The following is a 19,129-nucleotide window of genomic DNA, read 5'->3' as shown; positions in this document are numbered from 1 at the left end:
CTTCAGTTGTAGTGAGTCCACCTCCTCCTCATTAGCTGCATTTTCTGTCAGCTGGTTTTAGGTATAATTATACGTCCCACAATGCCTCAAATCATGATTTACCATAATCTAAGATGATGATTAGAATTGATGAGTAATTTTTATCCAATGGTCGGACCATTTCTGTTATTATTCTGAGCTTCCTCGGCTTTGTGCCTGTTCTCGGCTATCACCCCGCCTCTGTCTCTGTCTCTGTCTCTGTCGCCGTCCGCTGCTGATAGTCTCTGAGCACTCACTGTCACCACCTACCCTCCATGGCGCGGAGATAGTGCGCCGTTTTTGTGCTCGTTGGCTGTCAGCGCGCCAGAGGTGGCGCGCCGCGCCGGCAGTCAGCTGACGGAGCGGCGCGCTGAGGGTGGAGGGGGCGGGGTGGCAGCGCCCGCCCCGCCCCGGCCCGCCCCCGCCGGGCCGACTGCCGACATCTCATCCAACACGTGAAGCCGGCGCTCGCGGCGACGCCATTTCATTATCTGGGCGGGCCGATAGCGCTGCCTTCGGCTTAATTTGGAGCGCGGCTCGGCGGAAAGCGTCACGCCCAAATGATCGTGCCGAATCTGCCATCCTCTCTTCAAATAGGCTTCGAGTCTTTTTATATTTCATTTTTTTTTTTTAATGCGTTATTTTTGCTGTGCACATATTTTTTGACAAACATACCTACATATCTCGCTCCTTCTCTTTCTCGCTGCCTATTTCTCGTTCCTCATCTTTGTCCCATATCTTTCCTCCCACCTCTAGCTTCCTCCCCCGTTTCCCTCCCGCTCCCACCCTGTCTCCCCTGCTCGCTCCTCCGTCCCGCCTGGTTTAGGTACCGCGTCACCCGGTGGGTGGCCGGCCGGTGTCGTGACCTTTTGACCGACGCCAGCCGCCGACCGCATTATTACCTGTGCTCCAACCCGCCGACCGACGCCGCCGCCAGTTCCCACATCATTCAGGGCTTCCGAGAAAATACGGCGATGATAATACGGTAGCATCAAGACGTTGTGTGTGGTTTACCGAGTGCCACTGGTGGCAGACTTATTAAAATGATTAATGGAGGTGGAATTGTGCAGTCAGTCTCACCAATAATTTGTTCAACCGTTTGTTGGCACTGGCATGCCGCCATTTATGAGACCGACATTATCATTCCTCTGACTCTGACATTCCTTTGTCATATCCACGCGAGCGCTTTCCTACCGGTCAGCATTCGCACGGCAGTTTTTGTGGCACTGCTTTCACCGCGCGACGAGCCGGCGCGGTCGGCCGTTCCGTACAAATGCCGGCGATGACGGCCGTCTGGCCGGCCAGCCCGGCGCGTGCCTCGCCTCCCCTCCCCTGCCCGCCGAGCGCCGCCCCTCTCCCTCCCCCCGGCGGCGGTCGGTGGGCCTTTGTAGTCAGCTGGTGGGTGTCGGCTTCCTTTGTTGGAGCGCCACTCTCGCTCGAGTCGGAAGTCGACGGCTGTCGTTCCGGTGACGTGACTGTGGCGGGGTGTCGGAGGCGTGAATCCACTAGAGCACGATTACGAGAACATATGCCGTCTTGCCATGGCAATCAATAACCTAAGGCGATTTATATTCATTCACACTTCTCTGAAATGTAACTTGCAGGCTGCAGCTATCCAAACAATCGTTTGGGTCGTTGCCTCCTGTTTTTGCGCGCCGCTCCGAGAAGCCTGCTGCTGGTCCCTGCGATCAAAACATTTCGAACATGCTTCTGGTCAGGCTCTGCTGTCGCAGGAGGCTTATATAAACCTGACAATTCCGAGGAACGCTATTGCGTTGCCCGTCTTATCCTCTCATCATCCTGGGACCGCGGTGGGTGCTGCCCCCGTCCTGTCCCCCCTCCCCCCACCGATATTCGTCGTGAGAACTCTGTTACGGTGTCGCCGGTCTGCACGGCTGTCGTTCACGGGGCGGTCACGGTGGCTGCTCCGGACTGCCCCGCTCGGGCTGACGCGGTGCGGCCAGGCCGTCTGCTCCGTGTGGGTGTTGGCACTGCTTCGCCAGCTGGATGGTTGATGGCCTGCCAAAGGCGTGGCTCACACCCGCGGACCAGACGAGTTACACATGTAGCTACATTGAGGTATTATGCAAAGCTGCCAGTCGGCTGAACACTGCCCTGTGTTTCCTGCATTGTGTTGTGGCTAATGTTTGCGCTAATGCCGTGTGTCGGGCCATGAGAGCTGAAACAGCCTGTCCTCAGCAGCACCCTGTGTGAATTATGCATACGGAGCGTGGTATCGGGGTGTGTCGCTCCTCAGAAGGCAGCGTTACTGCCGTCCGACACGACTGGGTGTAGCGGCCGTCCATTCACGGTGCAGCACAGGCCTGTTTATGAGTCACCGCGTCATATTAACCACCGCTATTGATGGTATCGATCGGCGGAATGCTGCTCGTAAACCGTTTCTCTTTATCAGTTGTTGAACGTTTCTGCAGATGGTTTTCCTCCCCGGTATGTTCAGTATCTACCTTGATACCTTCCAACCCTTCCCCGCATTCCAGAATCCGGCTTGTTTCTTCCCTGGGTTATCGGTTATCAGAATCGTCTCTCTCCGTCCCGTCCGTCCCGTGCGGCACTCCCAGCCCGCCGGAGGGAGGGGAGGGGAGGGAGGGGGGACCGGCCGCCGCCGCGCGCCGTCCGTCAGCTAATTGAGGGCCGCCGGGCCGCTCCACGGCGCGGTGGCTTTGATGGCCCGCCGCCCGCGGTCGGCTCCAGTTAATAGCCAATAACTGTTGGCTCCTGCCCACTACTGCGGCATTAGCATAGGGCTGTGGTGCGGATCATAGGCCGGCAGCGGCGCGATACAAGGCTACCGCCGCTCGGTGCAGTGTGCACTGTGCATGGTGCCTGTGCACGGGGCGGCGCTGGTCAGTCCGTGGTGCACACTGGGCAGTCTGCGGGCGGGGCACAGCCGGTGAATAGCACCCCTTTGGGCTGCAGCGGTGGCCCACGGCTGGTGCCATTATATGCGGCCGATACGGTACGGACACCCCGTCACGTACCCTGAGGTAATGACCCCGGCAGGGCGGGAATAATGGATGGCGACGGCCGCCGTCCGCCGCCCGCCGCCTGCCGTCCGCACACGGTCGCTGCTATTCTTGTCACCGACCGGCGACCACCGCGACCGGTGAGCGGCGAGCGGTCGTTCTCGGGGGACACGCGACGCGATTGGACCGGGGTGATAGCGACCGACGACGGCCACCGAACAGTTTGGCGAGCTGGCGAGGGAGCTGGATGAGCTATAGGAGACGAAAGATGTCCGTGATATCAGTCACACTAATGGCAGGAATGGACATTGCCCTCCATGACAATGGTACACGTGACACGTCAACGAAAGACATAGATGACACGAATGACATGTTCGACATTGATTGCGGTGAGTGTTCGTTGAAGCCAAACGATAAGAGGTAAAAAGGCTTTTCTCACAGATGCAGTAATCACACTAGTCCGCGTGCCTTCGCCACTCGCCACTGGCGGCGAGTCCGGACTCCGGATTTGGCTCCCGATGTGGCCTTCGCCGGCAACGAGCCGTTTCCTGGCGATTTTGTGGGCCTTTTTATAATGCGGCGGCGAACGTCGGCGATTTTACGACCGGCCTGTTACGGCTCGGTCGTTTGCGGGCGGCCTTTCCCTTTCAGGCCGTAAAGCCGCACCGTTCCGGAGATACATGAGAGACGGCCGCGGATGAGCATTCCTGTCCGAAGTATTCCCGGTCGGCGCGTCATCGGCGCTGCTCGGCGCCGCGGCGGCTCGTCTGGCGGCGTCTCTGCGGGAAGGGGACGGGAAGAGGACCGCTGGGTGGTCCACCGGCGTCAGAGCGCTAATCCCGCGTCAGGAACGGTGCACGCTGATGGGGCGATAACAGGCCGGCCGACCTCTGCGAGATCCCTGAGATTGCGGGGAACGGGTGTAAAAAGCTCAGCGCCGGGCGGAATTAAGATTAAACAGATGTAACTCAGTCAGGAGGCCAGGTTATGTAATGTGTCATAACTGTCGGGCACAGCGGTGAACATCTGTATCAAGGACCGATGCAAGTTGAGGTCATGTAAGATTCAAAGTTCATGTTGAAGCATTCACTTATGCATGTGGTAATGCGGATCATAACAAGTTGTAGTGGATGAATACCCTGGTTGATAAAAGGTAGGCGATCAAATGAGTCGTTTGGCTTTGCTAATTACCTAATTGTTAAACGCTGCTTTTCCTCAGCCAGTCAAGGTTCCCGCTTCCCAATAAGGCGTGAATTCGGATCCGCTTCGTAAAACAAATTGAACGCCGTTTTGCGGTGGCGCGCGATAAACACGAGTGACATTGGCCTCTGACTGATAGCTGACCAGCTGGAAGAAGAGCACCAGACTAATGTGCTTTGAGCCCCTACCCAGTACCCAGCCTCCTCTGCAATGGGCTTCAATTTAGTTTAGCGGTGCACCTGTCAGCGTCATCCATTTGGGTTTACCGGCACTCCGCCTGCAAAACACGCCTTATTTTCCTGGGCTTCGACAGATCACGCAATGTTTTGGCCCGACGCCGGGGGCCGGCTGCTTAACATGCAAGCCCGTTCAACTTCCGCGAGCAAATGTTCAACAAGCTGCGCATCTTGATTGATGTCTGATGTAATCAGGACGGTTAAACTCCTAGCCATCATCATTATCGTTATAATCAGCTCATGCAGAACATCGATTGTCACTAATCTTGTTTGTTTAATGCTTTCTACAACGCTCACTTCCTAATTCAGATGTAATGTTGACCGTGTATCGGGTAACTTTCCTGATCTGTTTGAACTACTGCGCCAAAGTTTAACCATTTCTGGTCACTGAGTCTGTCTTTTTATTTGCTCTTATAACCATCTGATTTTCTCGGGGGACCTAACCAGTGAGTCTAACCTACTGCACCGTTTTCTAGTCGAGCCTGTAATTTAATTAGACGGCGGGGCAATCGAGCGCCGTCCGTAAAGGAGCTAAATGTGGCTCAGAACTTGCCACACGATTTCGCAAAGTGGCGCTGTGACCAGCCGGTTGTGGTCCGGTCCGGGGCTCCCCGTGGGCCTGGGAACAGTTCACAGCAGCTGGGCACAGCTGCGGTTTTAGGCTGAGGACCTCGACCCTTCAGTTCCCCCGCCGGACCCTGACCGCTGCCAGTGGCTTGCTCAGCCAGTCCGCGCTCTGACTGACGCGGGGCGGCCTCTGTGCGTCATCTGGCCCGGCATACTGATATGAGCGACGGCCTTTATGACGTTAGTCTCTGGGCTCTCATAAATATCAATGCGGCCCGGATCGGCCTGTCACCGGTAATGGTGCCGTGTTCCGCGCTGCTGGCAGCCGCCGGAGCTCGACAGATGCGCCCCATCCTCCGGCTATCTCCTCTGCACGGCGACCCGTCGGCCGGCACCGCCCCGGTAATTGTACCCCGTCCGGCCCTCTGCAGCGGGTCATCAGCACAGCCCACCGGACTGCAGCGGCGCCAATCCGACCACGGCCGCCGTCAGTTGGAAATGTCAGGACCTTTCACAATGGGTCATCAGTTGGAGCCGCCGCAGATGCTCAATGCGCCATGCTCGGGCGTGCAGGCTGCTCAAGCAGGCATTCGATACTCGTCATATGTGGCATCATGAATGTTTATTTGGTCATGCTCCGTAAATGATAGGTTGTTTTATCAAGCTAGCTGGCAGCTCCAACTTGCGCTGCCCACCTCTGCCGCTTCTCCCCCTCAGCTCGTTCACAGCTGTCGGTTGTGTGGCCCGACTGGGGACCCTCTGAGACTGTTCGGAGCTGTATGGAGCCGGCTGGGGCCGCCGCTCAGTCGGGGGATGCCGCTGCCTGGCTCGGTGGGCGCCGGCCGCCGCGGCGGCGCTCACCGATCGATGGGGTGCGGCCCGGGCTGAGCGGCGCGCTGACGGCGCCCCTCCTCCGGTCGACCGGACACGGCAGGGACACTGACCCCGCCGTCCGCCCGCGCCCCGGGGACCGCGCCGGTCAGGTGACAGGAGGGACCGGCTGTCATAGGACGTCCGGTAGCCAGCGCCAGGCGGCACGGCAGGAGGGATTACGACTTCTGTGAGCTGCCGGTGGCGTGCCGCCGTCTGCAGGGAGTTTCCGATATGTTCTGCTGGAGCTCGTGAACTCGGGAGTTACGAGTCATGAAAGCGGCTCGGGCGATAAGCCGTCCGCGGCCCAGCCGGCCGGCCGGCGTGTCGTGTCTTTTCGCCATCAGCCCGAGTCGGCCGTTCGTGACGAGATTTCTCCGGGGCTGTCACCGGCGATCGGTCTAAGGTCGGCCTTATGTTTACCCTGCTCCTGCTTTAAATGGACACTTGCCGGCTATATTGGGTACCTCAGCCTTTATGGCCGTGACGTGCTGCGCCACGCCAGGCCGTCCCATGTCATTGTATGTTATGCCGTACTATCCCGTGGCATTTCGAGACCGGCCTCCCTTTAACCATGCCGTTGCATTCCGGCCCGGCCGTCTTTTGCCGTGCCTTTCACCACCATGCCCTGCCGTGCTATTCCATAATACCGTGTCGTGCTGTCTCCTGTCATCCCGTCTCTGCCGTTTCGCTGCCTTCCCTGCCATCCTCATTCCATTCCGTCGCCGCCCGTGCCACGCCATGCCGCGATGCACCGTCTCCAACTGGGCCTGCAGGCTGCAGACTGCAGACTGTTCGTATTGCGCCGTAGCGTGTCTGACTGTATACCGTCATCTGCTCTGCTGCCGTGTTGAACCGTGGCGTGTTTCGGCCGGGCGTGTTGTGTGGCTCGGCGTGGCGTGCCCTGTCTTCGTTGAGCGCCGCTCTCGGTGGTGGCGTGGTGCCTTAATTGCTCCGCTAATGAGGGCGGTGCCTCGGGCAAGAGGCGGCCGGGTTATTGGCGGTAGATGTGACAGCCGAGTTGATGGAGAATGAGCCGATCGTATCGGCTTTAATAAATTACGGCGGCCGGCCGGCCGGTCGTTTTTCGGCCCGGTGCCATTGCTGTCAGTGGCGGGCGGTGAACGGTAGACTTCCGAGAACCACTGACGGTCCGCGCCGGCCGGTGCACACTGGGCCGATCGCCAGGTCTAGCACGACATGGGTAAAAAAATCGAGCTTTGTGGATGTGCAATGAAACCTATACCAATTTGTTCAAAAATGATCATACTACATTGCTGTGGTCTTTGTTTTCCAACACAATTGCTATTTCATGGCGAAAACTCAGCTTAAACACGAACTTCGGAATCGTTTGGACCGAACTCGTCCCCCGCACTCTTCGACAACGTATCTTTGATCCACGAAAACAATCACAATTTGAGGAGGAATTCCACATTTATATACATCAAACGATAGCTCCGGGTCTGCAGAACACACATAACCACATGAAAATGGCGAACTCTTACTTGGTTATGATGTATTGGCACTGCAAAGATTTAAAGACGAAAATATAATTTCACATAATTGATGTCACACACAAATAGACTTTTAAAAAAAGTACCGCAGAGTACCGCTTCGAAAATCTCGCTACATGTCAATGATTCATTGCACTACAAGATCCAACAGTCATTTTTTGCGACTTTTTGCGACTTTGGATGTGGCAGCCAAACATCAACCCGCGCCGGACCGGTGCTCGGCGTCAAACGCGCCGGGCCGGGAGGTGTTGATTGAACACTCCCCCTTCTAACTCGGCTCTTGGGCCACATAGCGACACGTAGTAAGTGGCATTCGAAAGAGCGCCCGAAATTCTGGATGGAGTAATTAGTCATTTCTAGGTCAGGTCAAAGGTCACGTCACCAGAGGTCATCAAAGGTAAAATGTTGCATATATCAACATTTCTCGAAAACCGGCCCTTACCTCGGGGACCAATAGAGCTACATCGTCGCGGAAAAGTGCATTCAATTGCTCTTTTAGCGGTCTTTCTCAAATAAGCCCTCAGATTTGGCTTAACCCTCGCCCCTAGTGGTGTTTTTCCAGCCGCGAACGTATAGAAGGGGTCCGTTGGACCACCCCCCGCCGTGTCGCCCCTGATCGAGCTAGAGCTTCGCGGAAAAGACGAACGTGTTGCCCGTGACAGGAGGAAGCTGATAATACCCAATTGTAAGGTCCTAGGTCATCGGTTGACCTTCCAGGTCAGGTCAATGACACAAAAGTCGGGAAAATCGGGACCTGTTAGAACGTCGTAAAGGGTGGCTGCTATGGGTTTTTTGGGTGCTGATCACGAATATAATGTTATTTACGATCATGGATGATGTCTTCATGCATTTAGGCCAGGTCGGGTCAGGTCAGGTCAGGTCAACCAGTAAGGGGTTTGCCGGGTATTTGCAGTAGGTGGCAACCGCCTCTGACAGCTTTGTAACATGTTACGAAGGCACAAAAGCTACATAGTAAATGTTCAAATGGTTGCTAGATTCGAATTCAGCTCCAAAAACTAGCCTAGAAACATGTAAAACTCGAAAAAGTGAACGGTCATCAAAGGTCAATGACCTTACCTGACCTTCTGGTGACCTTAACACCCACCCTAATGCATGGGAGCAACATAATATCCCATGTTTGAACGCTTTAAACCAAGAAAAGACTGCAAACCCGCAACTAATGCGAGCCGACATACGCTGAATCGCGATTCCGGCCAAACATGGTCTCGAAAGAAGGTCACAGGTCAAAGATCATTAAGGTCAGGGTCATGAAATTTTCAGGTTAGCTGTAAAAGTAGTTATCGCGAGGGTACTGAAAGTTTCGTTGCGATCGGCCGCTTTTTACGCGAATTACTCGCGAAAAACCAAGGGTTCCGTTCGAAGATTCAGGCCCTGTCGCGCTAGAATGGCATATCGGCCCACTGTGCGGTGTACGTATTATGCTCATTGTCCGAGCGGGCGGTATTCTGCGGGCCGCCTGGACAGAGACATTAGCGCTCATCGTCTATGGCTGATTTGAATTTTCCGATCTATTTGCCGGTGCCGGTTGGGTATCACGGCGGTGGTGAGTTAATTATTTAGCGGGCCGGGCCGGGGCGGACGGCGTTGGGCGGACGCCGCGGGCTCATCGATCCCGGCTGGTTCGGAAGGCCGGCAGTCTGTGGGGCCGCCCGCGCGGGCGGGCACGGCGAACATCTGCTGGGGGGCTGGGCCCGACGCGGTCAGGGAAGGAAGCGGGACGACGTGTGTATTATCTGGCTGACTGGAGACAGATGATAATCGGTTTGCTCAGTTGTTAAATCTTAATTAGCTGATGCTGCTGACATGTTTGATTGTCGCTTGATCAATTGTTTGTTCCTTAAAAGACTGGAGCTCGGTCTTTGGTTTGTCTTCTACAACAACAAAGAACGTTTACTTATGATTTTTCCTCTTGTTTATGTCTGGTGATATGGCGGCGGAACGGGGAGGGCACCGGGGCACCGTGCCCCCTTTGATTTCGGCATTTTAACATTAGTCCTAAGGGCGTTGCATGGAAAGAATGGGATCAAAAGTCGGCAGTGCCCCCCCTTAATTGAAGGTGTTCCGCCGCTACTGCAGTGGGCTGGTCCGTTTTTCCGCCAAGGTCGGCCGCTGGTGGGTCGCTTTCTGGGGGATTGCAGTGTAGGAGTCTCTCGCTTTGACAACGGTAGCAGCGGTTACGACCTCAGCACAGCAGCTGCTGTGGAACGAGCGGCCGCCCACCGTGCAACCAACGGCTAGGTCCTCTGTCATGGACCGAGCGTTCGTAGCTCGTGCTCCCGCCATGGAGCGAACGGCTGGAACCCCCGCCATCTGCCGACGGCCCGCCCGCCTCTCATCAATATGTATAAGGTGCCCGGCGCGCGCGGCTCATATTGAATTTGACACGTGTGCGGCGGGCGGCGCGCGTGCGTGTGCGTGCGCCGGGCGCGTGTTGCGCCGGCCCTGTGCGCTGGTGCGTGGGCGTGCGTGTGGTGGCTGATGGTTTTGATGAGTTGGAGTGGTTGTTTAGGCACGGTCGGTGGCGGGAGGGAGTGCGAGCTGCCCGGCCAGCTGCCCGGCTAGCCAGCCCTCTCGGCCGCGCGGCGGGCTGCCAGATGGACTGGGGTTTGTTGAGATAAACCGCCGCCGCCGAGCTGGCCCGGCCGGTCCGTCCACTGACACGTGCTGATACCGGACGGCAGCACCAGACACGCTGGTGCTCCCACTTCCTGCGGCTATTTCTGGATCGCTCTGCTCCATGGTCCGTCGTCCTGCTGATAACGTGGTCGTCTTTTCCGTGTCTATCTCGGTGGTTCTGGAATCTGGATCGGCTGCAGACATCCGATCGTCTCCACCCTCTTTGTTTACCGGTGCCAACAAGTCCCATTCACACACCCATCTCCTCCATTTTCCTGTGTCAGTGCCCGTTATCTCTCTGTGCCGTGTTGTCCCGACATGTCCCGTCACTGCGCGCCGCCGGCCGACCCCCTTGTGACGTCACTGTTCCGCCAGCCGGCCCCCCAGTGACGTCACGGCGGCGTCCCTCCGTGTCGGACCGGACGTCGGTCGGCAGTGCGGACCATTGAGCCGTGCCAGACCCAATCTCCTCCGCGGCCGAGCTGTCCGCCCCTCTCTCCATCTCTCTGCGCTCTGTCCTCGTGACGGCCAGCGGAGTCGGCCGAAACGAGCGCGCCGGAGTTTGCGAAACGGCACGGACTACTGTCCGCTACTGGCCGATTGGAGATTTTGGTCAGAGCTGCCAAGGCCGTGGCTGCTGCCCGTGGCGAGCCGAGAGTCGCGGAGAGGAGAGAGAGAGAGAGAGAGAGAGAGAGAGAGAGAGAGAGAGAGAGAGAGAGAGAGAGAGAGAGAGAGAGAGAGAGAGAGAGAGAGAGAGAGAGATAGAGAGAGAGAGAGAGAGAGAGAGAGAGAGAGAGAGAGAGAGAGAGAGAGAGAGAGAGAGAGAGGGAGGGAGGGAGAGAAGAGCGATGGGCAGAGAGATGAGTGATTACGGCCCGCTGAGGATGGTGCACCGAGGCAGATCAGAGCTCTGCGCTGATGTGATTATCCAGCATCCCAGAAACAACAGATGTTCATCCTTCAGCGATCAGTCACTCGAGTCGAAGAGAAAAAGTGGTGAAATCGATGAAGCAATGTCGAGCGAGTGACAAATCTTGCAGTGGTCTGGCTGGCTGGTTGCTGCTGTTCTATTTTCTGCTGTTCTGCTTTTGTTGTTTATCTAAGCGAGACGAATTACACCGGAGATGTAAATGATGTCGATCTCTGGCCATCTGCCCCCTCGCCACTCTCTGAGCCTATTCAGCGGACGGGCGTGCCCCCACCCTCCCCTAATCCACCGGAAATGCGCGTGTGACGCGTGAGAGACCACCGTCCTAGTTCCGATCCCGGCCACCAGGCGGCAGCAGCGGACGGCGGGCGGCGCACAGGGCTATCGGTCCATCTGGGAGCTGACGGAGCCGGGCGGGCGGGCGGCGCCGGCACCGGCGCGCGGCGCGTCTGTATTTGTTGAGGCCGTCCTGACGTGTCGTCCGACTCTGATGGAGTTTTATGGAAACCGGCCAAACAAGGCCAGCCGAGGACAGCGCTAGACAATGGGACGTGGGCTCACATCAACGGGCTGACTGTTAGAACGCCGTGCTGAGGCAGGGAAGGATTGTGATGAGGCGATAGGCTGGGAAGCGTCTCAGGGACGACTGAACGACAGCTCGGCGGTGGGTCAATATCATTAGACTGGTCACAGTGCACTGTGCAGTGACGGGAATGTGTACCGTGACGTGAGACCGGAGCGTGATTCGTGACGCCGTAACGTGACACGTGACGCTCGGCTGGGACCGCCGCGATGCGGCGGCGGCGGCAGGCTGAGCGGCGCCTCCTGTCGTGCCGGGTGCTGGGAAGGAGCGGCCGCCGTGCCGATCTCGATCGCCGCCGCATGACCGTGCAGGGAACGGTGGCCGCCGCGGCGCGCTGGGAACGCGGCAGGGACGGCCGGCCGGACCCGCTGGTCTGGTGCGCTGCAGTCTGACGTCTGCCGGTCTGATGCGATGGTCTGATGCGCTGGTCTGTTTTGCTCAGCGACCGATGGTGGCCACGGCACCGTCTGTTGCTGTCTGAACTTATTGCAGTCCTTCCCAATGGGACCGCGTTAATGACCTCGGCGGCTGCCTGTCCCAGAAACCCTGATTGGTTATTTGGCTCCAGTCCAGCGCCGTTACCGCCACTCGCCAATGAGTACGGAACTCGTGGTAGTGACGGATCGGCTGTGGCCTTTACGTGACTACAAAATGCCTCTATTGATTCTATTTGTCCGTTTCCTCGATCTCGCTGTTTTATTCTTGGTAGTGTCGATCGTACTGGCTAACCATGCATCGGCAGATGAAAACGCTCAGTGCTTTCTTCCAAAAGTAAATTTCAGCACTGTGATCTGCAAATTGCAGAAATAACACGTGATATAGGTAAACTTGGTGTCGTGTTTAACCGTCTGCCATTTTGTCAGCCGCTCCTAACCCGCGATTTGTAAGACGACCTTTATGATGGTGACCCGTACCACTGTCCGCCATCTGTGCTGTGACATTTGCCGGGACCTTTTCCGTGATGTACGCTGTGACTGACCTGTGACCCATGTGACCCGACCTGTGACCTGTGTGACCTCTGTGTTACAGAGCGTGTCGGACATGTGTGTCGGCACAGACGGCCTGGTGAGCCGCGGAACACTGCTCGAGCCGGACAGCCTGGGGCCCTGCGAGCCGGGCACTACGGTCAACCTGGAGGGCATCGTGTGGCAGGAGACGCAGGGAGGTCAGTACCGCGCGACAGCTGCCACAGTGACGTCATCAGTTGTGACGGCTGACGTCAGAGGGGTGCGCCGTCCCGCCTCCGGGCCTCAAGGGAGTCGGCTATCATTTGATGGGCCGTCACAACTCATAAAGATGTGTTTGGCGCAACGCTTCAATGTAGGAATGCGATGTGTTCAATGTTTACTGGCGATATCTTTCGGACAAGGTATAACAACAGTCCTATCGTAATTGCTCACTGACACTGATAGCACTATCGGCGCCGTCCAAAGTTAGACGCTAAGCGTTGTCAATCAACCCGAGTCCGAAGGTCGTTCTCACTGGCTTTAGTGGAGTTTTGGCTGGAGATTTATCCCAGCAGCCGGCAGTGTTCTGCTGCCTGCTGGTGACGATCCAATCAACTTTCCCCAAGGTCAATCGGCGGCGAACTCCCCGTGCGCTTTTTATGTTAGGTAATAATGGCAGCGGAACAAAAAACCGGACACTGATACACCCATATTCAGACCTCTGTTTGGGAATGACGTTTTTATGAGATCATCACGGCAATAAGCCGTACTCTACTGTCGCCTGGATAAATTATTGATTGATGGTTTTCGTTACCCGGCGAGACACATGGCTGAAATGAAGAGTCTTTCGGTTGAATAATTCCCGTGTCGCCGTTTGGCCGGTAGCCGCCGGTGACCGGCTACTGTCTAGTGTCTGAGCGGAGCCGTCACTCCCACGGTGACCGCCGCCAGCTGGCCTTTCCCACGGCGCCGCGAGGCTCCCGTGGCGGCCGGCAAACGGGACACCCAGCGCTATCTGTGGAGAGCTCGGTGAACTAACTGCCCCGCCCGTGATCAGCTGATCCGCCCGGACTGGGCCTGACTGGCGACTGTGGCTTTGGGTGCCTGCTGCGGAGACTTGCCGAAGTGTTGACTGTGGAGCGAGAGACGAGACCATATATGGCAGGAAGCGCTTTTCTAGCTAGATGGTAGGACACTGCTCTGCGACGCATTGGGGCCGATATTTTTCCCCTTTTGTTACATATGTTGATCAATCAGCTCAAAAGCTGTCAGTACCTAATGCTCAATGAGGATTGATTAGGTGCTGTTATATTTCACTTGTCATGTGTGATCATGAAATTTGCCCTCAATGCTCATTGATGACTCACCATTGTTAACGAAACTGAATATCATCAAACACATACACTACCAAGTCCCAGGACCGAATTGGCGGCCTTATTCTATGTGGTAATGGGACGTGCGGTACAGCCTATCTGCAGGCGTAAGACACTAACGCCATCTATGGAGAGCTACGGAAGAATATCGTGGTGTTGCGGAACAGCATACATTCAGGCGTCAGTACTACCGCCATCTATTGTCAATGAATGTATGTAGTTATCTGGTTCGGCACATCGTTTGTTCTTGCATGTTGTGTCTTGTTGCGCTGTCGGGACTTTCCTGTTTCTTTCAGCAGAGGGTTTAGTTGCGCCGGTGTTACAAAAGCATGTCTGCTAAAAATGTAGTGTCAGTGCGCTTTACAACAGTCGCTCTCTGAAACGGTTGTGATCGGGAGCCGTCACCAGTTCAAAACTAGGTCCAATCAACACGAGACCATCAAACGGTCACGGGTTTCACGAGTGTCTGTTGGGTCTCATCACCATTGAAATGGAACGTAAAATAGTCTCATGTCATATGGGCCAACATAACCCATTCCATTGAATTCAAGGTTTAAATAAAAAGGGAAATAAAATACCTTGAAACTACACGACACCAAAGGAGCTTATATCCTTTATAAATAATCGAACGCCTCAGGTCGTCACGCTAGCATAGCACTGCAGACTAGCTCGACATTGAAGGAGCTCGACGCCGCTGTTTGAGAACATCAGTCATCGAGACAATGATCCGGATGATTCAGTCTGTAAGGAAGCTTACCAATCGTAGCGTTGACATTCATGTTCCCACTAAGCTAACGTCTTTACGAGGTGGCTGATACCCGTTTTCATGACCTTTTTCTCTACAAATCCTTTAGGGAAAACATTCATCCCACGTTTCCAGCCCGGAACCTCGCCGTTCGCCCTGCTGTGTGCCCCCGCTGTGTTGCGTGCCCGTGCGCCGGCAGTTACTGACTATGTTTCATCTCCTACTTTCAGGCGTTCTGGTAGTGAATGTCACCTGGCGGGGGAAGACGTACGTCGGTACCCTTCTCGACTACACCCGGCACCACGACTGGGCGCCGCCCAGGTACGGTACCCGTGTGGGTGTCAGCGGCTGGTGCAGGGGGATGACGGGGGATGTACGATGCTGACAGCGGTCAGTTAGACATGGAATTCACTCATGGCTGAATCCGTTTACGAAGTAAATTTTCATGGTTGTTCCTCACTAAAGTAGGCAAGCAAAGTGGATAATTTAAGCTTTATTTTCTTCGTCCAATTTTACGATAAATTGCACTGATAGGTTGTGTTAGATAGTGTTCCATTCTTACTAGTGCCACTGTCTGACGTCCGGCTTTGTCGCCAGGTTTAACGACTCGCCGACGGCGGAGCTGGAGTCGCGCAGTGGCAAGGGGCGCGGTAAGCGAGGCCGCGGCGCCGCCTCCGCGCCGGAGCCGACCGTGGCCGAGACCAGGGCGTCGGCCCAGTCCAAACTGCGCAGCCAGAGCAAAGGCCGGCGCAGCACGGCCAACTCGGCCGGCGCCAATTTCACCGCCCCGGCCAGCCCGGTCAAACGCAAGGGGCGCGCCGCCGACCGCGAGGCCGCCGCCGCCGACCGGACCCCCAACAAGCGCAGCCGCACCAGCTCCAACACGAGCCTCTCGGAGCCGGCCTCGTCTGCGCCGGGCACCCCGGAGCCGGCGGCGGCCGCGCCGCCCTCACCGGCCCCCACCCCGCCGGCGGCCACCACCCCGGCGCCGCTCATCGAGTGTCCCGAGTCGGGCTGCTCGAAAAAGTACCGACACGTCAACGGACTCAAGTACCACCAGAGTCACGCCCATTCGAACGGGCTCAGCGAGGGCGAGCGTGAGACGGGCGACTCGTCTCCAGAGTCGCCGGCCGCCTCCAAGACGCCGCCCCCGCCTCCCGTGTCTGCGGCTGCCACGGCTCCGACCCAGACGGCGCCGCAGACCCCGCCGGCGGCGCCGCCCTCGCCCGCTCCGGTGGCGTCGGCGGCGGCGCCGGCCACGTCGCCGGTGACGCCGGCCACCCCGGCGCCGGCGGCTCCTCCGGTGGCGGCGTCAGCACCGCCCAACGGCGCCGTGGCCCCCGCCAAGCCGGTGGCGGCCGTGTCGGCAGCAGTGACTCCTCAGTCGCAGCTGACCGGCCTGTCGGCGCCGCCGCCGCCGCCGCCGCCGCCGCCGGTCGCCGGAGAGCCGCCGGCCGCCGAGCCGCGGCCCACGCACGCCAAGGTGCAGATCAGCGACAGCAACGGCAACGTCAAGACATCGGGCGTGCTACGCTTCGGGCCGACGGCGGTACCCACGGCGTCGGCGGCGGCCGGACCGGGTCCGACACTGCTGGCGGGCGGCCCGGCGCCGCTGCGCGCTGCTGCCTCCGTGTACCAGCCGGCCGCGCCGCCGCCGGCCCTGGGCGCCGTGTCTCGCCCGTCGGCCGCCGCCGCCGTCACCACCGCGGCGCGCACCGTGCCCGTCATGGCCGCCGTCGACGCCGCCAAGTACAAACCCAAGAGCGTGGCGGCGCGCGTGGCGACACCGGCTCTACCCGTGGTGACCGTGCCACCGGCGAGCGGAGGCTTTGGTCAGTCGGTGGCCCATCTAAAACCGATCCAGCCGAAACCGACCATACTGGGAGAAACATCCGCAATTAACCCTGCGCTCGAGTCGCTCAGAAAGGACAAGGAGCGCCCCAAGAAGCGGCGGAAAGAGAACGGTGCGCGGACGCCCGACGCCAGCCCGCGGCCGGAGTGCGTCGATCCGTCTCGGGTGGCACCGCGCACCGCTCCTGGAGTAGTGTCCGGCAGTGTAGTGCCGCCGGTAGTGTCCAGCTTGCCGCTGGGCGTCGGCGCCGGTGCAGTGTCGAGTGGGGTGCCGACCGGAACGGTGGGGCCGGCCGAGCGGCCCTCGCGGGACGGCACCGCCAGCCCCGCCTACAGTGATATCTCCGACGATGGCGCGCCTGTGGACGCTTCGGGCCGACCGGCGCCGGCCGGGATCGCAGCCGCCGACAAAAAGGAGCTGCCCGGCGCGCTGCCGCCGTCGAGTGTCTACTACCGTTCGTTTTTCCCTCCGCCCGGTGTGTACGTTCCGCCGCCGGCCGCCGGTAAGCCGGGTGCTGACGGAGTGGACTCGAAGGAGGGGGCGCGTGGGCCGCCGCCGGCCGGCGAGTACGCCGGCGGCCAGCTGTCGTACCTGTCGTACCCGTACCTGCCGGCGGCATACCCGTACCCGGCGATCGACCCAGCCGGCTACCCGCTGCCCATGATGGCCGACCCCAAGTACAAAGCGGCGCTGGCCGGCGAGCGGCCGGCCGTGTCGGTCGGGCCGGGCGGCGCCGGCCCGCCTCCCGCCGAGAGGAGGGATGCTCTGTCGGACGCCGAGTCAGGCAGGACCTCGGCGCCGCCGTCTGCGGAGCCGCGTGCGGCACACACGGGCTCGGCCGCCGGCCGGGACGCCTCGCCTCAGCCGGCGCCGGCGCACCGGCCGCCGCTGGGCACTCCGGCGCGTCCCGGCGGTCTGCCGAGCCAGCGCGGCGCGCCCGTACCCGTGTCAGTGGCGTCCAAACGGCCGCCGCCCACCTCCTCGGCCGGCCCGGCGCCGCCGCCCACCACGGCCGCCGACAAGCGGCCGGCGGACGCGGCGGCGCTGGCGGCGCGCGCGGCCGCCTACGGCTACCCGTTCGGCCTGCCCGGCATGCCGAGCCTGCCGTACGGCCCAGTGCTGCTGAACGGCGGCTACCCGGCGCGGTTCCCGGTCAGCTCGGCGGCGGCCGTATCGGCGGCGCCGGAGGACCTCAGCCGCGCCGCCACCACGGCCGCCTCGCGCGCCAGTGAGGTGTCTTCGGCGGCGGTGCGGGGCGCTCCGTACCCGCCGCCGCCGGCGCACCGTCTGCTGGAGGTGCCGGACCGGGCGCGCACCACGGCCAGCGCGGCGCCGAGCTCGTCGGGGGCGGCCGTGCGCGCCGGCTCCCCGGGCAGCCCGCTGTCAGCGCCGCTGAGGCCCGGCCTCGGCTTCCCTCCGCCGGGCGGCTACCACCCGTTCACAGGTGAGAAACGGGACGGCAGTGCCCATCTCTGGCGAGGGGCAAATGACTCTGAGCTGATAGTATGAACCTCCGAAGAATTGCTTAAGTTAGCTGGTCAATCGATCTGAACTTTGCGTCTTGCGATTATTCCTAAAGTATTTAAACCGTAATTGGGTCATTAAGTCATAGGTACACCTTGTGGGCATTCCTCAAGTTTTCAGTCATTGGTATCGAAGTCTGAGTTATTCACGGTTCAATAGATGCTGATTCAATTCATCTTTCGTCTTTCACTTTATAACGGTTAAGCCTGCCCAGTGCCCACCATACTCGCTCGTTTTCCACTGTGATGAACTCTACTGTTCGTGACGACTCTCCATGCACTCCTGTGCTCTGTTCTAACTCTGGGCTCTGTCCTTCCCCAGGCGTGCCGGGCGGTGGCCCGAGCCCCAGTTTTGCGCCAATCAAATAGAGGTCCCCTGCGGCCGGCCGGCCGGCTTCAGAAGGCTGTGATATAGTGGTCGTGCCGGCGCCGCGGGGACCGGGCACATATCGACTGCCGCTCGGCCCCCCAGTGTACAAAGACGCCACACTTTGTGACCTCAGAGAGACGAAACTTTGGAGATAACGCCTGCCACCGGATTGTCGAAACTCTGCATTATTGCTGGGTGGTGGAATGGGGACTGCGGCTGCCGCCGCGCACCAATGCTTTCAACGAGCCCCGCTGTGGGTCGGCCCGACGTGGCAGCAGTTCAGAAGTTGCCCCAATCCTGTGGGAGGTGTTCATCGATTTTGTCTTCACGCGTGTTTTGATTGTTGGCCCCGTTGTGACCAGTGGCGCGGGGGGTTCCGCGGGGACCCGCCTGGTGGCACCGGCTGTTACCGAGCACGCGCGGCCGGCGTCTGTCGGTTGTGCCCCCCCCCCTCCCGCCCCTGTCGGTGGGGGCGGGGCGGACCCCCCTGTCGGCGGAGCGGCTGTCGGCCGCGCCTGTGCTGTGGTGCGCTCTTTAGAAAGGCTGTTTCCCGGCTGCCCGTGTTTAGCCGTGCAGGGATGTGCATTATGTGGTGCCGAGTAGGAGATATCATATATCTGTGTGTGCTGGTCGCCAGACCCGGCCGTTTCGTTCGATATTCAGAGACGGCTATTATTGAATAGTGAAAATACAGAGCAACATTAAAACGGATGTTTTAGAGCTGATCGGATCCGGCAGAACTAAATGACTGTATAACGGGGAAGCTAATTCAGTTGACATGT

At 58.8% G+C, this 19,129-nt stretch overlaps 1 protein-coding gene across 1 annotated transcript in view; it reads left to right on the top strand.

The window, feature by feature from the left end:
* The window catches only part of LOC122390996 (basic proline-rich protein-like), a 28,655-nt gene extending 9,601 nt beyond the window's left edge, over window positions 1-19,054 (top strand). Inside the window, exons 3-6 of the mRNA XM_043384507.1 lie at window positions 12,567-12,702; window positions 14,833-14,923; window positions 15,200-17,898; window positions 18,300-19,054. Coding sequence (XP_043240442.1) covers window positions 12,567-12,702; window positions 14,833-14,923; window positions 15,200-17,898; window positions 18,300-18,346 — 2,973 coding nt within the window. The 3' untranslated portion in view covers window positions 18,347-19,054. The remainder of the gene's footprint in view (window positions 1-12,566; window positions 12,703-14,832; window positions 14,924-15,199; window positions 17,899-18,299) is intronic.
* The last annotated feature ends 75 nt before the right edge of the window (window positions 19,055-19,129 follow it).

This window comes from Amphibalanus amphitrite, unplaced genomic scaffold, assembly GCF_019059575.1.
Source record: "Amphibalanus amphitrite isolate SeventyFive unplaced genomic scaffold, NRLGWU_Aamphi_draft 000418F_arrow, whole genome shotgun sequence".
In the NCBI taxonomy this organism is placed as follows: Eukaryota; Metazoa; Arthropoda; class Thecostraca; order Balanomorpha; family Balanidae; genus Amphibalanus; species Amphibalanus amphitrite.
This window is presented reverse-complemented; position numbering and strand designations above follow the sequence as displayed.